This window comes from Fonsecaea multimorphosa (assembly GCF_000836435.1).
Source record: "Fonsecaea multimorphosa CBS 102226 unplaced genomic scaffold supercont1.32, whole genome shotgun sequence".
Classification (NCBI taxonomy): Eukaryota; Fungi; Ascomycota; class Eurotiomycetes; order Chaetothyriales; family Herpotrichiellaceae; genus Fonsecaea; species Fonsecaea multimorphosa.
In genome coordinates, this window is record NW_015971666.1 from 122,966 (window position 1) to 147,340 (window position 24,375).

Below are 24,375 nucleotides of genomic sequence, written 5' to 3' on the forward strand. Positions count from 1 at the left end.
ACATTATTGTCGCCCCTCGGACGGTTTCCACCAACCCTGAAGACTGAACCCCTCTCCTCTGAGTCCTCTCCTTCCCCTACGGGTTGAAGGTTCCCCTTCGTTATCCCCAGAGCTGTGCTGACCAGGACCACCAGCACCACCAGCACCAGAAGCTGTGGTTGTGCTTGTCGCAGCCGCTGCAAGGGTTTTCATGCCCCTGCTTCACACCCAAGTTACAACATCAGCATCCTCTGACGCCTGCCGCCTGACTCTCGCATCGATATTCATGCAGGGAAAAGGGGATCGATCACAGGGTAACGGCTACCCAACAACGTTCCATGCAACAAGGACAAGTTTTCTTTTTCCTCCTTGTGAACCAAGGATAACCGCCGGATATCCCCATCACCTCGTATCCCAGGTTGGTGCCAGGTGGATGGACTCGGTGCTGTGGGCATACGACATCCCACGCCAATCGATTACCACCCCCGACGTCCTGGTTTGCCCAAGGTTGTCTGTGGATCACTCCACGCTTCCCGGCGTTCCGATCAGCTGCACCGTCTGCACCTTGGAGGGCCCTTGGATCGCAGACAGCACTTTAAACTCGACTAAACTCGACTTCTGTGACAAGTTCTCAAACACGAAACCGTTGCCGTTGCCAGTCCTGCCAACACAGCCTCAATCGTGCTTCCAAATCATCCCCGTCCCCTTTTCGAACGAAGTACCTCTACCCGCCCATACTCTCTGTCGATCCTTTGTCGACGGATGTAAGCAGCATCGCCCGGCCGCTAACTCTTCCCTCTGATTTGCCTCGAGTGGGTGTCATGGCGCACTCCCCGATTCTTTGCTCGATATAATACACTGCAAGTCCTGTCTGTTCGATTTCTTGTCCGACCTGCACGCACCTAGCGGATCGAACGCCTGCATAATTGATCTGAGGTGGAGTCTCTGTGACGAGCGGGAAGAGCATTATTGTTTTTGGGCACGAAGAGACGGCGGTGGCACCATATACCACAGACATGGCTGTCGCTCGACCTCATCAGAGATGGCTGGCCATCTTGGTCTCAGCGCTGACGTTCTTGTGCTCAAGGACGGCGGCTCAGGCTATTGCACCGTCGAACAACACACAAGATCTGCTTCCAGTCTCGACGTCCCCCAGATTCATCTTGAATGGCACCGAATTCCCCAACGTTCCTGTGGTAGACATGGCACCGCTAGGTCCTTATGCACAAATGTCGCATGCAGGCTTTCTCCAAGTCCGTGTGGAAGGACATTTGGTCAATCTCGATGCGTCCAACGCCAACGACATCGCAGATGTGGATCAGTTTTCCTATGTTTCCTGCGATCCGGAGGACTATCCTGACAACTTGGATGCAAGTGAAGTCTTCCGTATTGTGGTGAACTCACCGCGCGCCAACATTGTCATTTTGTACAGCGAGACAAGCGATCATTGCACCGCAACCGGGCTAGATGGGCTTCCGACGATCGGAGGAATTTTGACAACAACCAACCGTGCGACAGCGTCCAAGCTGGCTGATTTGAGCCTGACCCAAGGAAGTCCCGGCACAGCCACCATCCTTCCAGATCTGACGTCCTACACCAACTCCTCTGCGCCTGGATTCAACGGAAATGGTAGCATCGGACAATCTCCGACGACCGCGGTTGCCATGATCATTTTGTATTCCATCACCGGCATCATCACCGCTCTGTTCGTTGTCATTATCGTCACTGGCGCCATCCGGGCGCATCGACACCCTGAAAGGTACGGACCTAGAAACATCGCCGGCAGAGGCAGACAAAGTCGTGCCAAGGGTATCGCGCGTGCTATGCTTGAGACCCTCCCGATCGTCAAGTTTGGCGATCATCAAGATCTGCCCGCTAAACCAGCCGAAGGGTCAGATATCGAAATGAATGCTGGAACCACTCCGGCGCCTGGTGCCAACAATGCGGACTCGACGAACAAAGCTGGAGCGGGTGAGGTCGTCACTTCTGAGTCAAGCAGCGACCGAGCACCAGCAGTCATCGCCACCAGTAACCCCGACGGTACTGATGCCGAAGGTCATCTGGGCTGTTCGATATGTACCGAGGATTTCAAGAAGGGAGAGGAAGTGCGTGTGTTGCCCTGCAACCACAAATTCCATCCTGACTGCGTTGACCCGTGGCTCCTGAACGTCAGCGGAACCTGTCCGTTATGTCGAATCGACCTGAGACCACAGGCTCAAGAGATCGAGGGCGAGGAACGAAGGGGTTCTACCGCGACAGCGGACCAGGATGGCCAATTCCCACCGCCACTACCTCCTGCTGGTACTGCCGACGCCACCGGTAGTCCACACAGAGGAGGACGAAGGGAAACTGTGGCTAATCTCCGACATCTGGCCTCCGGGTCTCGAGAAGAGCGCATTGCGGCGTTGAGACGGCTGCGGCAGGAGACTCGATCTAATCGTCCGGAAAACGATGAGGAGCGATCCGGTCTCGCCAGGAGATTCCGAGAAAGATTCCGGATTCGGACAGAAAGGCGCGAGACGACGACTGAATGAACAGTTACGGATGTTATTTACAGGCTTTAGTCGCCAGTAATGACTCGACGATCGCGGCGGCTCGGATGCGCCGCATTGGATGTGTGCTGGTAACGATTTAAAAGTTTTGTCTGTTTTGGTGCACACGACGCAGAGACGCGATGATTATGAATTTTTTCACCTTTGTTTCAGAGAGGAGCGCCGGAGTGGGAGGCGAGCATGAAATGAGCCGCGGATACCGCATTTCGGCCGAGTGTTCGATTTCATGGGCCATTCTTGAGTCTGGCTCGTCCATATAACGGAGGGGAGTCCAATGGGTTAGTGGACTGGCATATACTTTGCAGGCTGTACAATGTTTGTTTGTGTGGATGCACATTCTGGAGTACATTGATCCATGGGAGTCATGCTTGGTATTGAATTGACTCGTGGGGGAAAGCAACAGGGCGTCGTCGGTGTATCATCGAGTCTGAGTCTGAGTCTTGGGGAGTGCGTGAACATTAACCATATTGCGTATATGCGTATGAATGAATTCACGGAGCATGAGATATACGGTATGGAAGGACCACGACGATGGCGCAATATATATGTATATGTGTGTGTGTCGTTCTTGAGAAATGCACAAAGATCTTCTACACTGTGAGTGAGTAAGTGTCATGCGACCTGATCGGTTTCATCCATCGTCTGTAATTATTACCTCGTACTCTCGGGCTACAATACAGGCACAACAAGCCTTTTTGTGTCGCAGTGGTACTTTGTTTGCCATTTGGATTTCTGGAGAACTGCATAAATTATCTGCGGACATTTTTCATGTACATGACTACATACCAAGGGAGGTAGAACTGGACCGATTGTCCCGTAAGACGTAAGACGGACAGTGGCATCTCTTATACGTAATATCCCTTGCTCCATTCTCGATCGGGAGAATTTGTTGAATTTTGTTTGCCATGGCACAGCACGGGGAAGGAGGTATAGCTTCTGCTGCGTCGTGTGCCCGAGCCATCCCTGTCCTTTCCTATCCTGTCCCTTTCCCGTCCGTGGTAGTACGAGTCTCGCCTTTTGCGCCCCCTTTTTAACTGGTAGCCCGGATGCTTTCAACTGCGTCGTCGATCGTAGTCTCCCATCAAGGAATCGACCCCACTGCTCATGCCGCGGGAGATCTCATCCGTGATATCCCTTGCGGCGTTCCATCCTCGAGATGCTGGTCCAGAACCTCGCATCCGGTCCCTGTCCATATCCCGCTCGCTCCGGTCATAGCGACCACTATCACCTTCGGCTCCGTCACGGGGAGGACTGCCTGAGAACCATCCACTGACGCCCGAAGGGATCCAGCCTCCGCCTCCGCTTCCGCCGGCACTGGTACCCTCAACGCCGCCGCTTGTCCGCCGACGATCATAAGCCTCGGCCGGCGTGTTCGAACCTCCAGTGGCTTCGTCGTAGTCGACATTCTCAAAGGACTGCTCGCTCCGCGATTTTGTCTTTAATCCACCGCCCATGGCCAGCCCAGATCCGGAGCTTGAGGGTCGCTTACTATGCCCGCCAGTCCTGCTTTCACCTGGAGCAGCGCCGTAGGCCAAGTCTAAGTTCTGCTGCTCGCTGTCCAGCATCTTCACTAGCCCCAATAACCTGTCACGTTGTGCGGTGATGAATGAGGACTTCTCAGCCGTGGACTGCCCGGGGATGTTCTCGAACTGGAACAGGCTTGGTGGAATGGAGATCGAAGCGGCTTCGGCGGCTGCAGAGCGATATGCTGCTCCTTGAGGAGGAGAGCCGCCGGATGTGGAAGCCAGGCCGGCAGCGAAGTTCGACACCATACTGTACACGCCCGCAGAGGTTGTGCCGGGTTGGGTAGGGGTGTTCGTCCTTGCGCCGGGCATGGCAAAGCGGGAAAGGAGGTCTGATGCGTAGCTGGCGTAGCCCCCCACTGCTGCTGCGGCTGCTGCTTGCTGCTGCTGAGCAGCATCCCCTTGTGGACTCTTCTGCCCCAAAATCTTCTCTCGTGCCCATTCGATTGCGATATTCATATACCCCAACCCCATTTGTTGCAGCTTGTCATGGGTTTCGCCAATGAACTGGTCAATCTGCCTCTCATGGTGGACGATGTACGGCTCCAAATAGTCCAGGTATAACACCTTGGCACCCTGAGTCTGAGGGAGGACGAGGTACAAAAGGAAGATGAGGCGGAGCCATGAGTAGAAAGGGATCCAGCCTATGATGAACAGGGTCCAGGACTCGAATAGGAGAGTGAGGGAGAGGATGGTGAAGTAGATCAACCACGGGTGCGTTTGAGCCGGGTCATTGGTGCGCAGAGCTTTGTAGGAGAGGTACGCTGGGAGGAGGATCGTGGTAGCGGAGCTGGACGAAAGCAGTGGAAGAGAGGTTAGTTGTGTTATCGCAGAGTATGGGTTTGGTCTTGCTGTTGCTGTACTCACGCAATGAGGTCTGCTATGATCCCGAACATGGTGACTTTGCAGAAGTGAATTGAGAGAAGGCTGATGATGTGGGAGGCCAATGGCGCTGGAAAGTTGACGAAGCAACGTTAAGTATCTCTGAGACACCCACCAGGCAGCCAAGTTAGACACAACATGTGGCACAAGTTGGTCTGTCGAGACAACAGATTGTCCTGTACAGGAAGGATTTGAGGGAAGCCAAAGTCACTCAAAGTCGGTGTGTGCCTGACGGATGGGCAGGTGGCAGGCAGTGGCAGGTCAGAGGATCAGGCTGCGCGGACTCCGCACACTGCGGGCCCGGAACTCAGCCTCGTTTCCTATCGATAAGGCGCGGGGCAAGTGCAACGAAATGCGCGGCCGTACAAACCTAGAGCATCGTCTACGGTGGAGTTATCATACGCCATGAGCAGCTTCCACGATTTCCAGAAGGGATCCAGAAGGGGATAATAGCAATATCAATTTGTCCTTTCTTCCCTTTCGTAAGGAAAATCCATATCCATCGAGGCTGGCGATCCCTGTTCCCACGCGATATCCAAGCAAAGAGACTTGTCGTACAACTCAGTGCAGACCCTGCTCCTTGCTCCATACCTAGGTAGGTATCGGAGAAAACGAAGTCATTTGACCAACCCACTTACCTAGTACTCGGCTCTCCCTACTGGCTCCTACGCCACCCCTTCTTATACTTCTCGCCTCGGTTCCCGACGATCATGTCGTCGACTGATTGATTGCGGTTCGTCATTTTTTGTTTGCTGCAGGTCCCCTCGAAAACTACGTGGCGCAACCCAACAAAAGCCCGCCCTTGTGCTCCAAACGGACGTCCCCTTTTTCGTGAGGCTTTGCTACCAGACTCCGGGGGGTTCCTGAGAGTGAGTGGTGTGATAGCAATCGGAAAGACTCATCACCTCGTCACAGTTGGCATATAAATTTGGCCGGTTTACATTATTTCTCCTGCGTCTCCCGGTCCCATATTTTCCCTCAGGTCGACAACACTCATCTGACTTCAAAAATGTGCATCGCAATAATCTCCACCGCACATCCTTCCTATCGACTCATTCTCATCGACAACCGCGACGAGTATCTGAACCGACCAACCGACACTGCCGGATGGTGGCCAGATCCTCACTCACATGTCCTCGGGGGACGGGACATGCTCCGCGACATCCACGGGACATGGCTTGGAGTGACAAGAACAGGCAAGATTGCTGTCCTCACCAACTTCAAAGAAGACGTCACGCCTCCCCCCACCGCCGTCAGCCGTGGCGCCATCATCAAAAAGTTCTTGTCTGAAGATGTCGGTCCCGTGGAGGAGTTCGTCAAAGACGTGGTCAATACTGGCGTAGCCAAGGACGCTGGTGGATTTAGTCTCGTGTGTGGCCACATAGGCGAGAAGCTTGCCGTCATCTCGAACCGCGCTCAGCATCAAAGTGAAGTTCCTTGGATAGCAGGGGACGTGGTGCACACAGTTGGCCTCAGCAATGGTCCCTTCTCGGATCGATCCTGGAAGAAGGTCACTTTGGGCGAAGAACTCATGTTGAACACAATCCGCCAGAGTATTGAGAACGAAGAAACAGAAGATCAGCTAATCGGAAGATTTCTTGACCTTCTGAGCCACGAAACCTTGCCTCGAAACGGTGAACCTGATGGATCCGGCCTCGAAACGTATATTCCAGCACTAAGAAACACCATTTACGTGCCAACCTTGGGACGAAAGGACATGAATGGTCACCATCACCTCGCGGACGACGAGATCGCCGCCGCCAAAAGACACGAGAAAGTCGACATTGTAGGGCACAATACACCGGTACGGCGCCACTCTCCGTCCATCAACCCTCCGTTCAGGGCTCGACAGCTGGGCGTCAGCGGACTTTACGGGACGCAGAAGCAGACCGTTGTGCTCGCAGACCAAGATATGAATGTTCGGTTTTTCGAGAGGACACTGTTCGATGAAGAGTCGAATCCGATCCCCCTTGGGGAGGGTGATGTGGACGTGAGATTCAAGATCGACAAGCCGTCAAGTTGACACCGCACTCGCAGCGAGAGTATCGGCTAGACTTTGGGGCTGCCCTGGGCCGTGGTAGAGAAGCTGAAGATACCCCTATGTTGCAGTTGCGGTTGGCTTTCCACAAGAACCAACTTGGGCATGTGGGATATTTGTTTCAATGTGACAATGTCAAAGAGCTACGTAGAGTGCAACAACAACTCCCCACTCTGCAATCGATGCATCGAGCAAGGTAAACGGACGGAAATTGTTTGGCAACCAACAACGACAGTGCAAGAGTCGTGCCCCGGCCTGCGACAGCATATCTTCCGATATATGAGCTGAGCGAGGGGGAAGAGAGCTTGCTGAGTGGCTTGTCAGTGGTTCGTGGCATCCACTGTCTGTAGGCGTGGCTGAGGAGCTGGTCCCAGAGCTGATATCGAGGAAGCCAGAGAGAAGGGGGAAGGGGAGCGGGGGGTGGAGGGAAGGAGGGAGGATGGAGAGAGTGAAAAGAGAAAGGGGAAGGGGTGCGCACGGAGGTGGGAGGTGAGACGGGGAAGTAGAAATGGAGAGGTGGTATTATACTATTGAAGACAAGTACTCCGTTCCATAATCGGATGATGAGGTGTGTGTGTATACATATATATCGCTGTTGTCAACAGGTGCCCTCATCAGAATCCATTACGGCTTCTTTCCAGACGAGGTTAGCTGCAAGATGCTCTCATATGTTACGAGAATGTTGTCATCTCCTCCAGGCCAGCCTGGCCCAGAAGCTAGTGCTGATCGCGTGGGCGAGTCGCCGGGTTCGCGACCTCTGCACAGGCGCGTCAAAGAAGAAGCCTCGTCGCTGGAACGTTTCGAGTCTCTCGGCCAGAACGCGGTCGGCGTCCTGACGACACTGCAATGGGTCCTTCAAGTAGTTAAGTGACCGGCTGCTGGCACAGCCAGACACCTGCTCTGCGAACCACTCGGCCACGTCGCTTCCATCGCCGGCGCACGAGAAGCCGACGATCAGAATCCACGCTCTGATGTCTTCTTCGCCAGCCCAGCCAAGCGGCGTTGGGATTTGCATGAGGATGCTCCTCAGCAGTGGCGCCATGACTTTGACGGTTTTTGCACGCCCCGTCACGTTCATCGCGAGCAAGGTCCACATGATGATTGCTGTCCTTAGAGCGTGGGCTCGAGGATCATGGGTGGTGAGTGCCAGCAGCCTGTTCCTGATCGCCATGTTTCGTGTGGTGATCCAGTGAGTGACCTCCATAGCTCGTGACGCTGACATGGCGGAAGTCTGGAGGCGACTCTTGACGCTGTACGACTCATACAACTGTTCGATCACTAGTCTCAGCTCCAAAGGCACTATCCGCATGCCTCTGTCTAGCAGTGAAGCGGCGACAGTCTCGCACTGGGCAGAGGACAATTCGTGAGCCTTCAGTGCAAGAACGCTGGCTGGGCCTGGGTCGTAGTCACAAGTAAACAGACAAGGTTTGAGCTCGACGCAGGCGAGATATAGATCGCTCATGGCGAGCTGGCCGCGCAAGTTCTCGTCCTGGATGGACACGAGCCCGCCATTCCGTTCCAAGAGGCCGACAGCGGCCCGCAGATGTGTTTGGGCTGCCGACACGTCGTCGCGGTAGCACTCGGCTGACGTCAAAAACATGATGCAGATCAGTAGCTGTCTCAGCTGTTCGGAGGTCTGCAGACAGTGGGTGTCAATCCGAGAGCGCAGTAACTGGAGGGCGTTGCGCATGTAGTGGCCATCCTTTCCTGCCACCAGCGTGCAGGGAAGCCGATCGACGAACTGCAGTCGACAAGCCGCCGCGCTTAGAAGACAGTACATGGTGAGCCTGTCTTCGACGACCGTTCGCATAATGGAGTTGACTGCGTTTTGGAACGTGTAGAGACCCTGCCGAAGGACCGCCATTTCGTTGGGCCACAGCGTGGGATGGTAAAAGTAGACATAGTAGTGGAGCAAGCCGGCTACAGTATTGTCGATTTTGACAGATGTTGTGTCGAAAGGATCTGCCCCATGTAGGATCGTCTGACTGGTTGGAGAAGTGACATGGCGCGACTGAAGTCTGTGCCTCTCAACATCCCTTTTCCTGTGTGTCTCTCGGGCAGCATGAGCCCTGCGCTCAGCATCGTCCAGCTCACGATCTCTCCATGGGCGTTTCGGGTGGCAGTCGACGAAGAAAACTCTGACCTTTGGCATATCGCAGGTCACAGGCTGGCAAGTCTGTCGCTGGAGTCTGTATAGGTGTAGTTGTTGATAGAAACAGTTCTCGCCACCTTGCAAAGAGGTAGTACCGTTCACCTATGAGTGTTGCTCCATCGAATGCATGCGACAAGACTGTGTCTGACTTCCTCGTAGGTCGGAAGTCGACTCGGTGTCGCTCATGCTGAATGTTACCAGGATCATGTGAATGCATCCTCAACCCCAACCGCATTCCATTCCAGTACCACCCTCAATGTATCATGCCGGAATTGCCACATCTGTTGTCCCACGACGTGACTTCCTGAGTCAGCAGTAGTTGGTGAGTGATTGGCGGTGTCGGCCAGCCTGCCCTTAGCCAAGCTGGCCAAGGCATGTGCCTCGTATAGATGCCGTGTCCCCAGCGAATGGCGGGATTCCGCCCAAGGCGTGTCGAACCCGAGAATCCACTTTGAGTTGTTTGGTTTTCCGAGGAGGAAGGGGTGAACAAGTAGCAGGCTAGCAGCGAAAAAAAGGAGAAAGTCGTCAAAACTCAGCTGATACATTGTACCCCGAGGAAGTCAGCCAATGATACTTCCATTAATCTGTGGCAACCCGGCCTGCTCTACAAGATCCGCCGCCCTTGATTGGGATCTTCAGTTATCCCATCGACCACTGTTTCGCCTCCAGAATAGCTGTAGCTTCATTCTGAATGAACTTGAGCGCCTTCAACAACAGCGTTGGGCCCACGGAGATGCGACTAACGCCAGCCTGCGTGAGGGTTTCGATCGTACAGCCCTGTGCAAGCACGGCCAACTTTCCGTCCAGTCTGGTGGCCATGTCTCTCACCTCGTGTTCCGTGATGACTTTCTTCCTCACGCCCCAAACAAAGACGGTGGTAGCACCTGCGTCCAGATATGCGCGCCCGCGCTCTACCACGTCGTCGATCGTGCCGTCGAACCCCAGAACATCCGTGCGCGCGTTGACCACGAAATCAGGAACCCCTGCCTGCCTGGCTGCTCGGACGGCGGCCTCGATTCGGCTCTTTGCTTCAGCAAGGGTTCTCAGTTTTGGTGGATGGGAGCTGTTGTCAACATCCTCGATGTTGCAGCCCACAACACCGATCTCGATAGCCTGTCTGACGGCCTCTGCCGGGTCAGCGTAGCCGTCTTGTAAGTCGGCCGTCAGGGGCAGTGTATCGGCCTTGCCAGCATTGCGTAGCCCCGTAGCCACCCTGCGCACTCCAGCTAGATTGTCGCTGAGAGACATGGTGTCTTCGTCCTCGATGCCAGCAGCGGACGCAATTGCAAATGAAGCGGTTGCCACGGCCTTGGTCGAAGGGAGGATGGCTACCACTGAGGCAGTACAGGCATCGTAGACGTTTGTCAGGATCAGAGGCTGGCCGGGGATATGCAGGGATTTGAGCTGGCGAGCGAGCTGGTTGAGCTCTTCACGAGACTTGGCCATAGTAGCAGTGAGGGATGTGTGCTGTGGTCGTCGAAGCAGTCAAAGTGAGGATGTCAACTTTGCAGAGTCGTGTCCTGAAGGTGAGGAAGAAGAGCAAAGATGGTGTATGGATTCAAGATTGGGAGCAATGTGATCTGAAGTCGTCATGTCTTCACCCCGCCTTGCCGCCATAGGTTATAAAGCTTTTATCCTCCTCAAATAGCTCCTCTCTGTCAGGTTCTCGCAATCGTATTTCTTTCGTTAGGGCTAGTGAGGCCGTACCGCGCCTCCACCAAAAGACTAGGCTAGCGAGAGTTTCCGCGGTGGACTAAGCTGCGGTGGGGACCGAAGTCCCATGCCAAGCCGTTCATATAAAAAGCGTCGCTGCCATATGTACAGCCTTGTCTTCTCTTGTAAAAAGCAGAAGTGAAGACCTCGTCCGTGACTCGCCAAGCTTACTTCCCACAACCCGTTCACAATCACCAGGATTGCAAATCCCACAAGGCATTACATGCGCAAAAAGTACAAAAACTTTCCAAGGAACCCCTGGACGTGGGGGTCTCTGGTAGCGAAACTCACCCCCTTGCGAGGGCTGGTTTTTCCGTTACTGTTTGTTGTGATTTTCTACCGTCCAAGCTGAGCTGAGCTACTGTATCGAGGTCTTGATGCCTGCTAACCGGTGTTAGTTTGTCCAGTCAAGACCTAGATTGCGGGGGATACTTCGGGGGGAGAATCGCAATCGAGGTCAAGACGCCTGCTGCCCGATGGTAGTTTGCTCCGATCAAGACCTGGACTGGATCCCGGATCGGCTCGCTACAATATCGCCCATGCCACTGATGCCTTTTCCAATGTCCAACCCCGGCCCGGGCGGCAAGGTCTACACAGTGGGTGTGGGGGTCTTTGCGTATTTGAGAAAATATTCAGGTTGTTCAATATTTATCAAGGATTAAAGGACTTTGTGCCTCACCCTGTGGGACCTCTGGAGTTCAGGGCACCTGGAAGTGAAGTCCCTTTCTACAGGCAAGTTTCCCGGCGTGTCTTTCACCACCGAGCTTCAAAGCACCGATTCTCTGTCTCTGACATCCTCTCCTCTGACATACTCTTCGTGGGCTACAAGTTTGGCTCCCTCGCCGTCACATTGAGATGTACTGGGGAGTGAGGGACTTCTCAGTGAGCAGGATCACAACCTTGTTCGCATCCCGGTCCTCTTTCGCGAATACGAGCAGCACCATGTGCTGATATAGCTAGTGGCCAGTTACTCATCTACAGCTCTTCGTGACAACAAGTCGCGGTGGAAGTCGAAGGGGCATAGAGTATGGCGAGGCCTCGCGGGCATCAAAAGGCAACGAACACAAGATTACGTTCTCTGCGTGTGCTTTTACCTTACATGCCTGAGTATGTCATATGCCAAAGTCGTGACTCAGAACTTAAAGCCTGAGTGGTATGGCGACATCGTTGGGTACAGAACAGTCGCCCCAGAACCACTAGAAAAAGACTCCAATGACGATGTAAAAGTGGTTGATGCTCAGCTATTTGACAAATGTGCTTTTCCAATCCGTCCAGTTTGTGATGATAACAACTGAAAATGCAATGCCAGCACATGGGTGCGATACAGGCAGACCTGCCTGACTCTCCCAACCACATGCGTCCCTCACCACAATTCACAGACGGGCTCCTTCTGTTCGCACTGGAAACTCTCCCTGAAGTCTCTTGAGTTGGCCATGGTACCCAAAATCCTTGCAAACTTGGGCGCATGCGGGTCCAAGTAGATGCGCTGAATGGCAGTTTCTTTCCTTGTCTTTCCGCACCACCAATTGGCATAGTTAACGAAGAACAGCTGCTCCTGCGTGAAGAACTCCAGACCGGGAAGATCCTGGTTTGGCTTTTCCGCCGCTCGCTTCTTCCACGCCGCAAATGCTGCAGATAAACCTCCGGCGTCGGCAATGTTTTCACCCAAAGTCAATCGGCCGTTGACGTGTAGCGGTTTGTCATCTGGCCCGGGTACAGTAAAGTTGGCGTACTGCTCGACGAAACACTCTGCGCGCTTCTTGAAGCTCTCGACCGTCTTTTCCGTCCACCAGTCGGTGAAGTTACCGTTCTGGTCGTAGTGGCGACCGGTGGAATCGAATGCGTGAGAGAGCTCGTGGCCGGAGACGGAACCGAAGGCGCCGTAGCTGAGATATTGGGGGACCTCGACATCAAACACAGGGAACTGTTCGAGTAAGCTCTCTGAATGTGAAACTTGTGCCAAGATGACTGACCTGCATGATTCCTGCTGGGAATACGATTTCGTTTCCAGGAGGATTGTAGTCTGCAAATTAGTATGGTGTCAAGGCAAATAGCTGGGGATGGGCAAGCACATACATGCGTTCACAGTCGGCACAGTCATATCCCTGAGAGAATGTCAGCACCTTGCAACCGAACATATCGACAAGAAGCCGTGACGAACCATTGGTTCCTATCCACAGGCTTGCCGAGGGCTGCCCATTCGCGAGCGAGCTCAGCACGGATGACCGACACTGCATTGCCAAAGTACGTGGACGAAGTGATGTTCACTGGAGCGTAATATTTCTTCAAACTCACGGGATCCATAATATTTGGGCTCTGCAGACAGAAGATCTCAGTATTGGACAAACTCAGTCAATAGCCCTTGGAGTTTCACATACCTTATCTGGATAACCGATCTTCTGGACGATGTTGTGGACTTTGGAAATGGCTAACTCAATCACTTCCTTCTCCATCCACTCAGTGACCTTGAGCTTTTCAATAAACTGATCCTTGATGTCGGACACAATCTGATCACCAAATTCTTTGGCTTTGGCGGAGAAAGCTTTTTCGACGAAGAAACGGCTCAAGATCCAGCCCACGCCAAAGTCGACATGGTTGACGCACGTCCTCCACCGTTCCGGCTTCGTATCTGGATCCTAGCTCATGTCAACACCAGAAGAAGAGGATTGGAGAAAACGACGTACCTTGCCCACCAACTCGTTCGAAAACCGTTTGAGGGGAGCAACGGCATCGGCCTCAACGAAGCTAGCGTATGACTGGATCGCCTTCCAGAGAAAATACGCGTGCAGGGTCTTCTTTGGAGTGTCTGCCAGCAGTTTACTAAGCTCCTTCATATATTGTGGAGCCATGACTATAACTCGATCCAGTTTGTAGTCTGAAGGGGCAAGACTGCCGAGGATTTTTGACAGCTTCAGTTGTGGAATGAGAGCATCTGCATCAGCTAGAGACATGGGATTGTAGTATTTCTGTAAAGTGGGTTAGTAAGTCGGGATAGCCAAAGCAGTATCCGAGCTCACTGTAACGTCGTTGCGGTCTTCAGCACTTGGCGAAGCTTTCGCAAGCTGTTTCTCAAACTCGACCAGAGCATGGGCGTCAACTGCGACCGCGGCGGCTTGCTCGTGGAGAGCCGAGAGGACTTCCGAGGCCGTATCTTCATACTTCTTCACGAGCTTTTCGTCTTCATACATTTCCTTGGCCGGCAAGCCGACGCTCCACGGAGCCGAGATGGAGACGACTACCGTGTCTGGATCTTTGTCGTCGGCACCGGTGTCAGCAGATATCAAGGTCGGAATCCCAGTCTTGAGCATGAATAAGACGGTGGAAGAAAGATCGCCAGACGAGAAATGGTTCGAGGTGTCGTTGAGTATCTCGACCAATGGGGCAACACCGAGTTCCTTGATGGTGTCCTCGTCCAAGCAAGCGTCATATGCAGCTTTAAGCTTGTCGAAATTCTCCTTGTCAACCGAGCCAGAGGCACTGTCTAGTGTGGCAGGGGAGAAGTAGGAATGCTGAGGCAAACATAAGCATAGAATCAATCGACCTGCTGCCCGAGACCTACCGCAGACAATTCGGGGTACGAGGCTTCAAGAATATGGCGGAGCAGCATCTGCGAATTCTCAGCCATGATGGTGCCAGTGAAGGCATCACCTTGGTCTGGGCGTAGATCATGACGGTCGCGCCATCCTCCGCAGACGAGTTCCTCGAAGTCGGTGCACGGGTCGAGGGTCTTGTAGTCGGGCGACAAGTTGTAAAGCAGCTCAGAGGAGGCATGGACACATGCGGGTGTGAGGCAGACATCAGCTCCATTCTGCACTGGCTCCTTCCTGTCCGCTTCGAGTCGTCAATAACCCGATAGACTGCACCACCAGCTTCATAGTAAGGACTCACCATTGACCGAGAAACGCCAGCTGTCGGACCATAGACGGTGATGTTGCCAGTCCGATGGTCGACTTAGAGGAGGACCGAAATAAACAGGCAAGAACAAGAACACGGACAGGACCATGAACCCAGCGAAGGCAAGCCAGTGAAATGGTTTCTGTCGGTAACGGCCGCAAGAAGGACATCGGTTGGCGGGAGTCGGCGCATTGCTTTCTTCGTCTCGAAGGAACGGTGACTTTTCGCCGGCGCAATCACCGCCACTCGACACTGAACGACGATCCATCATGGCAAGAGAGTCACGCACAGGATGAATGACATGGGAAGGTCTATGGTGAGATGAGGGTAAGTTCAAGGATGTGGTGTTTGGAGGAGGAGATGCTGGTGGCGTGGCGGTTGCTGTCCAACGCGTTAGTGAGTTAGTGCCACCAGGGGCGGAACCGGGGGGGAGCCGTGACACATGCCGCGCCTATTAGGCGTCCCCGTCAGACCCTATGTGGGCACTGTAAGCTTCCAGCTTCCCCGCGCTGGGGGAAGCTGCCAGCTGCTGGCTGCCTGCTACTGGCACCTACGAGCCTAGCTGCCTAAAGTTAGCGTAGCCAGCCCACCCTAACCTATCCAGAGGGCCACCGTAGGCGCCAAATACCCTTGGGTCCATGACGAGTACAGTCTGTTCTGCATGCTACGAGGTACTTCCGGGAAAGTCACCATTTGAAGAGCCAGAGAGGCGATCGCTATTTTGTACATCTTCTACTAAAACGTCAATGAGAATGTGTGCCTTTGAATTCGTCTGCAACTGATATGGTTGTCGAGTTCCCTACAGATTCATTTCACAGGCATAAGCTGATGGTAACAAACAGTCAGATCACACCTCTACCACCTGCTCGGTAGATACTCTATTCATGATTCATCCATTTACAGATATACCACAAACGTCATTGCAAAGGCGTCGATAGTATGTTCAGAGCTTGCATATCTCTCTCAAGCCGCACATGCTGCATGCTGCATCGTCCCAGATAAACGATTGACCACCGCTCGCTCTCTCCACAGAGTAATTTGAGTCTGGCTCCTTCTAGAGCGCTCTCGATTGCAAGACTGACGTTTCTTGAAAAGGCAGGCAGGCAGGCAGGTAGACAGGTTGGCCTTCTTCAGTTCTTCCATCCAGACGAAAAGGCCCTGAAGCTGCTTAAGTTCGAGAACTTCACGAACACACTGATGTGTCTGCAGGTTGGCGAGCAGGACCGCAACTACGAGTGATGCAAGAATACCTTGGCCTGAACAGCCCCAAAGTCTCCCCCATAAACTTTAAGGACATGCGATCCGAGGATTCAAGAGACCACCTGGGCTCGGCACCGAGAGGCTCTCAGTCCTCCCTACGCGCGTATGGTAGAATGATGCGTAGATGATGTCAAGCCTCAAGGGGAAGAGCCCTTGCCAATTGAGATACTTGTGCAAAGACCCTGAAACAAGAGGGCTGAAAGTCCAACCGCCTAGCCCGGGGCCCCTGGGGGCGGACATTTTGATATTTCGGAGGATCGGACGATGGAGAGTCGGACGGTCGCGATGCCCACTCTTCATTGAGGTATGCTCCGAATGCCACTAGGACGGAAACTATGGATATGTGCATATACTAGGAGAGAAGAAACGCCGGACAATGAGATATATAGACAGGTGCTCGTTTGGGAGATCGAGATGATAGAACATATAGAAAACATACAGAGGAGGGAAAAAGGATAGCGCAAGCCAACCAGAGACAGAACTTTCGCAACACAGATTTCGATCCATCGATACACTTGCCATCACATACCTTTTTCGCGTCTCAGAACCTGAGAGATGCCGTCCAACAGAGCCGCATACCTGACATCCGCCAAAGCGCAACCTCTGGAGGTCAAGTCGGCGCCGTACCCGAAGCCAGGCGGCTCGGAAATCGTGATCAAGAATCGCGCCGTGGCCATCAACCCCCTCGACCACATCAAGCAAAGCATGGGCAACCTGCTGTTCGATTGGGTAAAATACCCTGCAATCCTGGGGAGTGACGTGGCGGGCGAAGTTGTCGAGGTCGGCAAGGACGTTGCGGCGCGTTTCAAGGTCGGAGATCGCGTCGTCGGCCACAGCATTGGGATGGCCAAGAAGCACAACTTCGCCTCGCACTGCGGGTTCCAGGAGTACACGGTCTTGCTGTCGCACATGGCCTCGCATATCCCGGACACAGTCTCTTACGAGGATGCGGCCGTGATCCCGTTGGGTCTGTCGACCGCGGCGTGCGGTCTGTTCCAGAACGACCAGCTCGCCCTGCAACTCCCCACGGTGCCGAATGCCAAACCGACGGGGAAGACTCTGCTTGTCTGGGGCGGGTCGACGAGCGTGGGATGCAACGCGATCCAGCTGGCCGTCGCGGCCGGATACGAGGTCATCGCGACGGCCTCGCCGCGGAACTTTGAGCTGGTCAAGCGTCTCGGAGCCGTCCAAGTGTTCGACTACAAGAGCCCGACGGTGGTGGAGGACATCAGGACAGCGTTCAAGGGGCGAACCACAGCCGGGGCAATGTCGATCGGCCAAGGCGCGGCAGAGAAATGCCTCGACATCCTCGCCTCGTGCAAGAAGGGCAACAAGTTCCTCTCCATGGCCAGCTACCCTTTTCCCGCGACACCGCCCGAACGCTTCGTCGTGCCTCAGATTGCTTTCCACTATGTCATGTCAATGATATACTTGTGGTTCAAGGCTCAAAGGCATGGCATCCAGAGCAAGTTCATCTTTGGCGACACACTGGTGGACAACGAAATCGGACCGGCCATGTACGAGCACTTTCTCCCGGAAGCGTTGGCCGAAGGGTCGTTTACGGCGGCGCCAAAGTCGGAGGTCGTGGGCCACGGTCTGGAGAGCATACAACAGGCCATGGACGTGCACAAGAAGGGTGTCAGCGCGAAGAAGATTGTGGTGACGCTGGGGGCACAATAGGGTTGGGTCGAGTACAGCGGGGTGTTGATGGCTTGGTGGATGTTAGCTCTTAATATCATTGTGAATGGCTTTTGATAGTTCAATTTGCGTTTGGAGAATTGCCATGTCTGTTGGTAGTTGAAGTGTAGGCACTATCGGGATCGTGTATATGGAGAGTGTATTGGGATTTTGGAAGAAACAGAGCTCGTAGGTGTCGTGGTGTGGGTGACCTGGTTTAGGTACCTAGATACCTACTAGAGGTACCTACCTAGGTAGGAGGTACTTAAGGTGTGGTCCCTGGGGAAACTCAGACGAGCCCCTAATCCTCTTCCACTTTGTCTACATCACCTACACACAAAGTCGCTCTGCAAACCCAAACCACCATCTACCACTACGACAAACCTCAACCACCTCTCAATGCCCTTCAAACAGACCTCAATCTCCCTGCCCAAGAACTGGCCCAAAGACATCATCTATCTCTGCACACTGCACATCCCGCCTTCTCTATCGCCAGAACTCCTCCAAACAACCACTCTACCACCCCCATCCATACCAGCATCACTCGAGGTCCCCATCATCCCAGCCTCTTCACGTCCCGCCTGCCCGTGCCCCCTCGTACAGATAAAACCCATCCTCGACCCGTCTCACCCAGCGCACGGGCAATACGGCCTCTTCGCGACACGGGCTCTGACCCCCTCATCATTCGTGATCCTCTATCTCGGCCGTCTACACTTGTCGTCCTCGTCCGATCTCGTGTCAGACTACGACCTCAGCCTGGACCGCGAGCTGGACCTCGCGATCGACGCCTCGCAGTGCGGCAACGAGGCGCGCTTCATCAACGACTACCGCGGCATTCGCTCCGAGGGCCCCAACGCCGAGTTCAGGGACTGTTGGGTCGAGGTCCCCCCGGCCACCAACAAATGGGAGAGGAGGATCGGCGTGTTCGTGCTGAGTCCCGGCAAATCCGGCAAAAAGGATCGAGGGAAGTCCAGGGCGAGGGGCATCGCAAAGGGTGAGGAGATCGTGGTTAGTTACGGCAAGGGGTTTTGGAGGGCGAGGCAGCACCAGCACGAGCACGACCCCGAGGGAATGGGTCAAACGGACGAGTCCAAGGACCAAGATGTAAAGGAGGGTGGGCTGGGAGGAGGCTGAGAGGAGGCTAGGAAAGGAAGTTGCTCGACCCGTCCTGCTGAGAGCCCTGGGCGAGGCGGTGTTATGCCTCGGTGCATGGAAGGCATCCGCATCACCTGTGCGCCACGGGTCGACTTTCGACTTCCAGAGACACCTCCTTCTCAAGCCCGAGGCCAATGTCGTTCACTGATTACATTGGCTGCAAGTGTGACTGCGACTTTGCGTCTGTCAATGTCAGGAAGTGCTCATCAATCTCTATCCAAAAAGTCACATGTACTAGGTACGTCCCGCAGTCTTCGTGCCTGTCTAACGATTAACACCATCTTTGGGGCTTTGGGGTCAGCCGACAACATAAGACCCCAAAAGAATGCTTTTCTTCACAGTGCTCGCACCAGACTATTGGAACTCCTTCCGTCTCCTCACCCGCAGTTTGGCACTCATCGGCGGGACGTGGTTTGGTCCCGCCCAGTAATTCTCAGGCCTGATGCCCTTCCCGTTCCAGCTGCCTCCTATTCCTCCTTCCATGGCCATGTGGATTTCGTACCGCGAGAGCAGATACGCCAGTAACAGCTTCAACTCCTGCGCAGCGAAAAATCTTCCGGGACAGGCGTGTCGACCGTGTCCAAACCCAAGGTAGGAGGGCGAGGTGGCGATAAAGGAGAGGTGGGCTTTGTCCAGGTACTCCTTCTCCCGATCTGCTTTGTCTCTACCACCTTCCCCAACTCCATCCGAGATTTTGTCTCTCAACTCGACGAAGCGAAAAGGCTTGTATTTGTCGGCTCCCTCATAGAGGCTCTCGTCATTATGGCATCCCCAGCTGTGGGTGGCGACCATACAGCCTTCGGGCAAATGCGTCCCATCGGGGGTCGTGATACCACCAGGAGCAACGACCTTTTGGTTCACGCCCACACCTATGATACTGGCGCGGCGCGAACTCTCCCGCAGGGCAGAGTCGAGGTAGTGCATTCTGGCGATAGCCGTGCGCGACCACATCCTCGAAGCCGGTCCAGACCCTGTATCTGGCTCCATGTTGTCCAGGGCCTCCTTCCGCAGCGTTTCCAGGACGCGCTCATTGAGTGGTGCGGCAAGGATATCCAATAAGGCGTTGGTCCCGATAAAACTAGTCGTGTGTACGGATGCAAAGTTCACATGCAGAAGGCGCGCACTGATGATTTCTGGATTCGTCTCGTCGGGCGAAGGATACGATTTGGTGAGCGAGCGGGTCAAGAGCCATTGGAGGAAGTCATTCTTCGCGCCGTTCTCAGCCTGCTCCGTTTCGCTGTTCTTGGGTTCGGGCTTGGAGTCGCTCGCAGTTTCTTGCTGGAGGCGTTGACGCCGGATGATCTCGGGCGTGAGGATTTCAGTGTAGGCGCGAGTATGCTCGCGGTTGGAAGACGTCACTATCGGAGCGACCACAGAGCGGATTATACCGGGAAAGAGTCGCAGGATTGTTGCAGAATATGCAATGTCTTCGGCAAACCCGATTGCGTTTTTGAGATATCGCTCGTCACGGCCTGCAACCAATGTCGGATCAGCATTCGCTCAGTGAAAACTACCAATATAGACGCGATCTTTCTAAAGCGGACGTAGGCACTGTCATGGGCATGATGCACGGCTCTTCAACCGTACGCTCTCTCATTTTTCCTCGGCCCGTAGTACACAACGCCAGTGTTTTACCCGCCTCCAGAAATCCTCCATTCGAGGAGAAGAAGTGAAGATACTCACAGAGTGGCAGCCCAACAAAGACCCTGTTGGAGATCCTGGCTATGATCTTGGTGAGACTGTCAAAGAGCACCACGGTCTTCCACCCTTCGGCGTCGGAGTAGTATTCGAAATCGGGATCAGCTTCGCTGCCCCAGATTTGATCCACAGCGGCGGCCAATTCGTCGCATACTTCGGGCGTGACGTTGAAGACTTGTCTGGTCAACTCGGACTTGATGACGTCTAGCAAGGGAGGAGAACGTCAGCAATATCCAAGGCGAGAGCGACCGGGTTAGAAAAACCGAATGTTCCAGATCCAAGGATGGGACGAACCCGGGTGAGGTGGGGAGGTAACGCACCGAAATGAACAGTCGGATCCATAATCTCGGGCTTGGGAAAGGTATATCGGGTCTGTAGGATATGCTTGTGCGCGCCATTGACGCTGAGGACATTGTCGGGCTGGGCGATCAGCCAGGGTGTGTTGGAGGGAGGAAGCAGAACGACCTCGCCGTCGAGGGTGGCGAGGATGCACGGCTTGTTGTGACGGGCATACTGTTTGGGAAGTGTGGTCAGGTCGACGGTCCCATTCAGGCGGCAGAGGTGATGGGTTTGAAAAGAACGAAACAGTGCGGGATAGGCATGTAATGGAGAAAACCAATAGAAAAAGATCAAATCCCAGAAAGCGCATCCTCCTCTTCTCCTTTCCTTCCTTCTCTCCTCTTCATATCCGCCGTCCCAGCATAACAAGTCCAATCGCCGAGAAGAAAGAATTCGTGGAACGAAGAAGAGAAAAGGAAAGAAAAAGCACCGATTTGCTCCCCCAACTCAACGATTCAAAAACCCTTACCTGATCATACGCCCTCCTCAAAGCCTCCTCATAGTTGACCGAGCACCACAGCCTTGTCCTCAGACCCGGCAGGACCCAAGCCTTGTCGTTGCGGCCAACCCACGGCAGATCCGGCAGGGATGGGTTGGCGTTCCCGTGGCGGCGCAGCAGCAGGACAAACCCAAGCAATACGGACACGAGGACCACGATATTCGGCGGGCTGACCGCGGTGGTGTCTTTGAATTTGGCGAGGGACAGGGAAAGGATGTTGGCGGCGGCGGCGGGAGATGCGGAGGCCGAAGACCAGGATGAGGATGAGGATGAGGTGGAAGCCATGCCCCTACCTAGTTATTGATTATTTGGCTTTTTTTTAAACCCCCCACTGGTCCGCGCTTCCTTGGCTGCTTGTTTCAGGACTTAATGACAAGAAGTTGATCGGGCAAGAAAAAAAAAATCAATGGTCCCGCCTTCAGAAGTCAGAGAGAAGGCGGTATCTCGGAAATGAAGGCATTGGCAGAAGTGTTGTCGCGAGAAAAGAAGAGAGACAAGGAGGGGGAAAAAGGAACTCAGTGAGGTAGGAACCGTAGGTAAGTACTAGGTAGGAATCTACCAGAGCTACCAAGTCCCCGTGCAGGTATGGAGTCAAAGTACTGTACCTAGTGAGCTAGGTAGCTAGGTAGCTAGGTAGTAAGTCATATTAACGCATGTGCATAGGTACCCAGCTCTCTGGGTATCCTCTTCTTCCCTTCTTCTCTTCTTTTGCCGCCCAATAAGAACCCGCCACACACACCACAGACGCACTTGACGAAGCCATGCTCAGACACTGCAGCAATTCGTCTTATCATGCATCTATTTTCTGTCGGCAATTTGCCAAATGCCCCAGTAGCCTATAGGCCTATGTCTGATGCAGTCTCGATGCACAAGAGGCGCGGAACCGACTATCAAAGTCTCGACTACTTAGACATTCTCGGCGCTTGCACCGCAGACCGAGATATCGTTATGCAAACCCACGAATCTCTCCACCTTGAAGCTACGAGCACATCAGGATCGATTATGGATCATCCTCTCGCTTCTCAGAAGGAGCTGAACTCAACTCCTCTACCCGGACCGGTTGCGCCGCCTCATTCCAGACATCCCAGCACCGCGGCTGCAGCACATAGTCCCACCACAGGAAATGCGACATCAGTGTCTGGAATAGAATCCAGTCCAGGAGTCGGCGATCCTCGCGCAAGTTCCGCCCCAACTGCACAACGTACCATTCCTGGTGAACCGTCCCGTGCGATGCCATCGTGCCCATAGTCAGACACCAGAGTATGAGCTCACGCTCCGCCTGCGTTTCCCGTGTCTCGCCCGTGAAGGACAGTTCCAACGCTTTGCGCAGGTCGTACGCAAGCTGCGACTTGAGATTCACCGATTCGCCAATCGGGAAAAGCACCAGGTCGCTGTATATCAGCGCAGCAAGCCGTACCATGTTATAGAGCAAGTCGTCATGTGTGGGCACCAGCTCAGACGGTGGATCGAGCGAGCATAGCTGGTGCTGCACGGCATTCCGAACCGTAGATATATCCCTGAGTGAGGGTGCTGCAGGAGACTTCCGCTGATACAGATCAATTCCCAGCGTGGTTCTGCATGCCATCATCAGAAGACGTACAAGCCGAGCATCTTTCAGGCAAGAGAAGCCTCGGCCCAATACCAGAGACAGTTGAAATGCAGGTGTATCCAGCACAAGATCGTCAAATGCGTCGAAGGCGTAGTGTAGCTTGTTGGGCCATGGCCAAAGAGGGCGGACGCCGAGTCGCGACGAGACGAACGTGTCCGCACTAGAAGGCAACAATCAGCACGACCAGCTCAAAGCACGCTATCCAGGGGGAGGGTGTCACGCACATGCTGAAGGTATGCAAGTGATCGGGCGCCGAGAGTCCATCCAGACCACCTAGAGGCTCGAGGATGTGGTAGAATCGCCGAATTTGCTGGATTCTGCCGGGCGTCAATTCCATGTTGTTGAAAAGGTGGAGATTCTGCGCTGTGGCCATAGGAGACACAGGATACTTCGACGGGCCCTCCGCGTGGGTTCCCGCCGGCCATGTCACCAAGAGCAGCGCCACAACGATGCCCTCCCAGGGCGGTGTTGGGAGCTTCTGCAGCATGTCTGCAACAGTTTCGAGAGCCTTCCGCTCATGGTACGCTGCTGCTTGTGCGATCAGTGACCGAGACTGGTGACCGGCCGGAAGCAGCCGTAGTCTCTGCCACGCAGCATTGACAATTTGTGCATGAAGTATAAATGGAGTCTCCCGGGCGACTCTGCGTCTGATGGCCATGTATTGTGGAGTGTCCTTCGGGTCTTGGTTCATCACGGTCGGCCAGACGACGCGGTATGCTTGAAAGATCGCACGAGAATCAGCAACGCCGACAGAACCATAAAATTCTGACACCCAACTGAACCGCATGTCGAGATCAGGGGCACTAAAGCTTCACACGGGCAAAAGCGGCTGGGGTCAGAGAGAATACGACTCACCATGGTCCAGCATATCGTAGATGAAAGGAGGCAGTCCACTAACCGAGGCGGTGTCAAAGGGATCGTGGTTGCCCTGACCTAGAAGAATGGTCGAGGTCAGGGTCTTTGGCACGAGAGATGGCCCGAGCATCGTCTGCGGATGTTCTGGAGTCTTGGGTCGTACAGCTAGCTGCTGATTGACAAAAGGAAGAGCCGGGCCGTCCCCATCTTGTTCAACGTCTTCAACCGGGCGAGGATTGGGTCTCTTGGAGGAGCGGCTTTCCATGCTGGTGGCTTCGTCTTCGGCCTGCTGGACCGGTCGCTTGAGTCTAGAGTTCCGAGCTGCATGAGCTCGACGATCGGCATCTTGGAGCTCCTTCTCCCTCTGCGAGCGGGGTTTGGAAGATAGAGACTGATTGAGAAACAGAAATTCTCTCTGCGGGTCGGAAGCCATGCAGATAGACGGTGTACGGCAAATCCGTCATGGCGAGAGCAGTTGTTGATATCGTCCACCAGATTGCCATTCACTAAGGAAAGGTACGAGTCGCAATGAGGGACCTGACGATCGCAT

At 54.2% G+C, this 24,375-nt stretch overlaps 10 protein-coding genes across 10 annotated transcripts; 4 read left to right on the forward strand and 6 right to left on the reverse strand.

Annotated features, from left to right (window-relative positions):
* Positions 1–995: 995 nt before the first annotated feature.
* On the forward strand, positions 996–2,513 carry Z520_10713 (uncharacterized protein; the record flags this gene model as incomplete). The annotated part of the gene is made up of 1 exon (XM_016781205.1): positions 996–2,513. The coding sequence occupies one exon, from the start codon at positions 996–998 to the stop codon at positions 2,511–2,513; it is 1,518 nt and encodes a 505-aa protein (XP_016627658.1).
* Positions 2,514–3,583: 1,070 nt separating this feature from the next.
* Positions 3,584–4,950, reverse strand: Z520_10714 (uncharacterized protein; the record flags this gene model as incomplete). The annotated part of the gene is made up of 2 exons (XM_016781206.1): positions 3,584–4,844; positions 4,922–4,950. The coding sequence occupies 2 exons, from the start codon at positions 4,948–4,950 to the stop codon at positions 3,584–3,586; spliced, it is 1,290 nt and encodes a 429-aa protein (XP_016627659.1).
* Positions 4,951–5,945: 995 nt separating this feature from the next.
* Positions 5,946–6,959, forward strand: Z520_10715 (uncharacterized protein; the record flags this gene model as incomplete). The annotated part of the gene is made up of 1 exon (XM_016781207.1): positions 5,946–6,959. The coding sequence occupies one exon, from the start codon at positions 5,946–5,948 to the stop codon at positions 6,957–6,959; it is 1,014 nt and encodes a 337-aa protein (XP_016627660.1).
* A 700-nt stretch (positions 6,960–7,659) lies between these two features.
* On the reverse strand, positions 7,660–9,126 carry Z520_10716 (uncharacterized protein; the record flags this gene model as incomplete). The annotated part of the gene is made up of 1 exon (XM_016781208.1): positions 7,660–9,126. One exon carries the CDS (start codon positions 9,124–9,126, stop codon positions 7,660–7,662), a length of 1,467 nt encoding a protein of 488 aa, XP_016627661.1.
* A 639-nt stretch (positions 9,127–9,765) lies between these two features.
* On the reverse strand, positions 9,766–10,572 carry Z520_10717 (uncharacterized protein; the record flags this gene model as incomplete). The annotated part of the gene is made up of 1 exon (XM_016781209.1): positions 9,766–10,572. One exon carries the CDS (start codon positions 10,570–10,572, stop codon positions 9,766–9,768), a length of 807 nt encoding a protein of 268 aa, XP_016627662.1.
* A 1,630-nt stretch (positions 10,573–12,202) lies between these two features.
* Positions 12,203–15,001, reverse strand: Z520_10718 (uncharacterized protein; the record flags this gene model as incomplete). Its single annotated transcript, XM_016781210.1, has 9 exons — positions 12,203–12,763; positions 12,813–12,862; positions 12,916–12,944; positions 13,001–13,155; positions 13,218–13,475; positions 13,524–13,805; positions 13,857–14,348; positions 14,399–14,670; positions 14,728–15,001. The coding sequence occupies 9 exons, from the start codon at positions 14,999–15,001 to the stop codon at positions 12,203–12,205; spliced, it is 2,373 nt and encodes a 790-aa protein (XP_016627663.1).
* Positions 15,002–16,548: 1,547 nt separating this feature from the next.
* Z520_10719 (uncharacterized protein) lies at positions 16,549–17,673 on the forward strand (the record flags this gene model as incomplete). Its single annotated transcript, XM_016781211.1, has 1 exon — positions 16,549–17,673. One exon carries the CDS (start codon positions 16,549–16,551, stop codon positions 17,671–17,673), a length of 1,125 nt encoding a protein of 374 aa, XP_016627664.1.
* Positions 17,674–18,069: 396 nt separating this feature from the next.
* Z520_10720 (uncharacterized protein) lies at positions 18,070–18,804 on the forward strand (the record flags this gene model as incomplete). The annotated part of the gene is made up of 1 exon (XM_016781212.1): positions 18,070–18,804. The coding sequence occupies one exon, from the start codon at positions 18,070–18,072 to the stop codon at positions 18,802–18,804; it is 735 nt and encodes a 244-aa protein (XP_016627665.1).
* Positions 18,805–19,179: 375 nt separating this feature from the next.
* Positions 19,180–21,646, reverse strand: Z520_10721 (uncharacterized protein; the record flags this gene model as incomplete). Its single annotated transcript, XM_016781213.1, has 4 exons — positions 19,180–20,297; positions 20,509–20,727; positions 20,844–21,036; positions 21,332–21,646. 4 exons carry the CDS (start codon positions 21,644–21,646, stop codon positions 19,180–19,182), a joined length of 1,845 nt encoding a protein of 614 aa, XP_016627666.1.
* Positions 21,647–22,361: 715 nt separating this feature from the next.
* Positions 22,362–24,258, reverse strand: Z520_10722 (uncharacterized protein; the record flags this gene model as incomplete). Its single annotated transcript, XM_016781214.1, has 3 exons — positions 22,362–23,130; positions 23,195–23,735; positions 23,826–24,258. 3 exons carry the CDS (start codon positions 24,256–24,258, stop codon positions 22,362–22,364), a joined length of 1,743 nt encoding a protein of 580 aa, XP_016627667.1.
* Between the last annotated feature and the right edge of the window lie 117 nt (positions 24,259–24,375).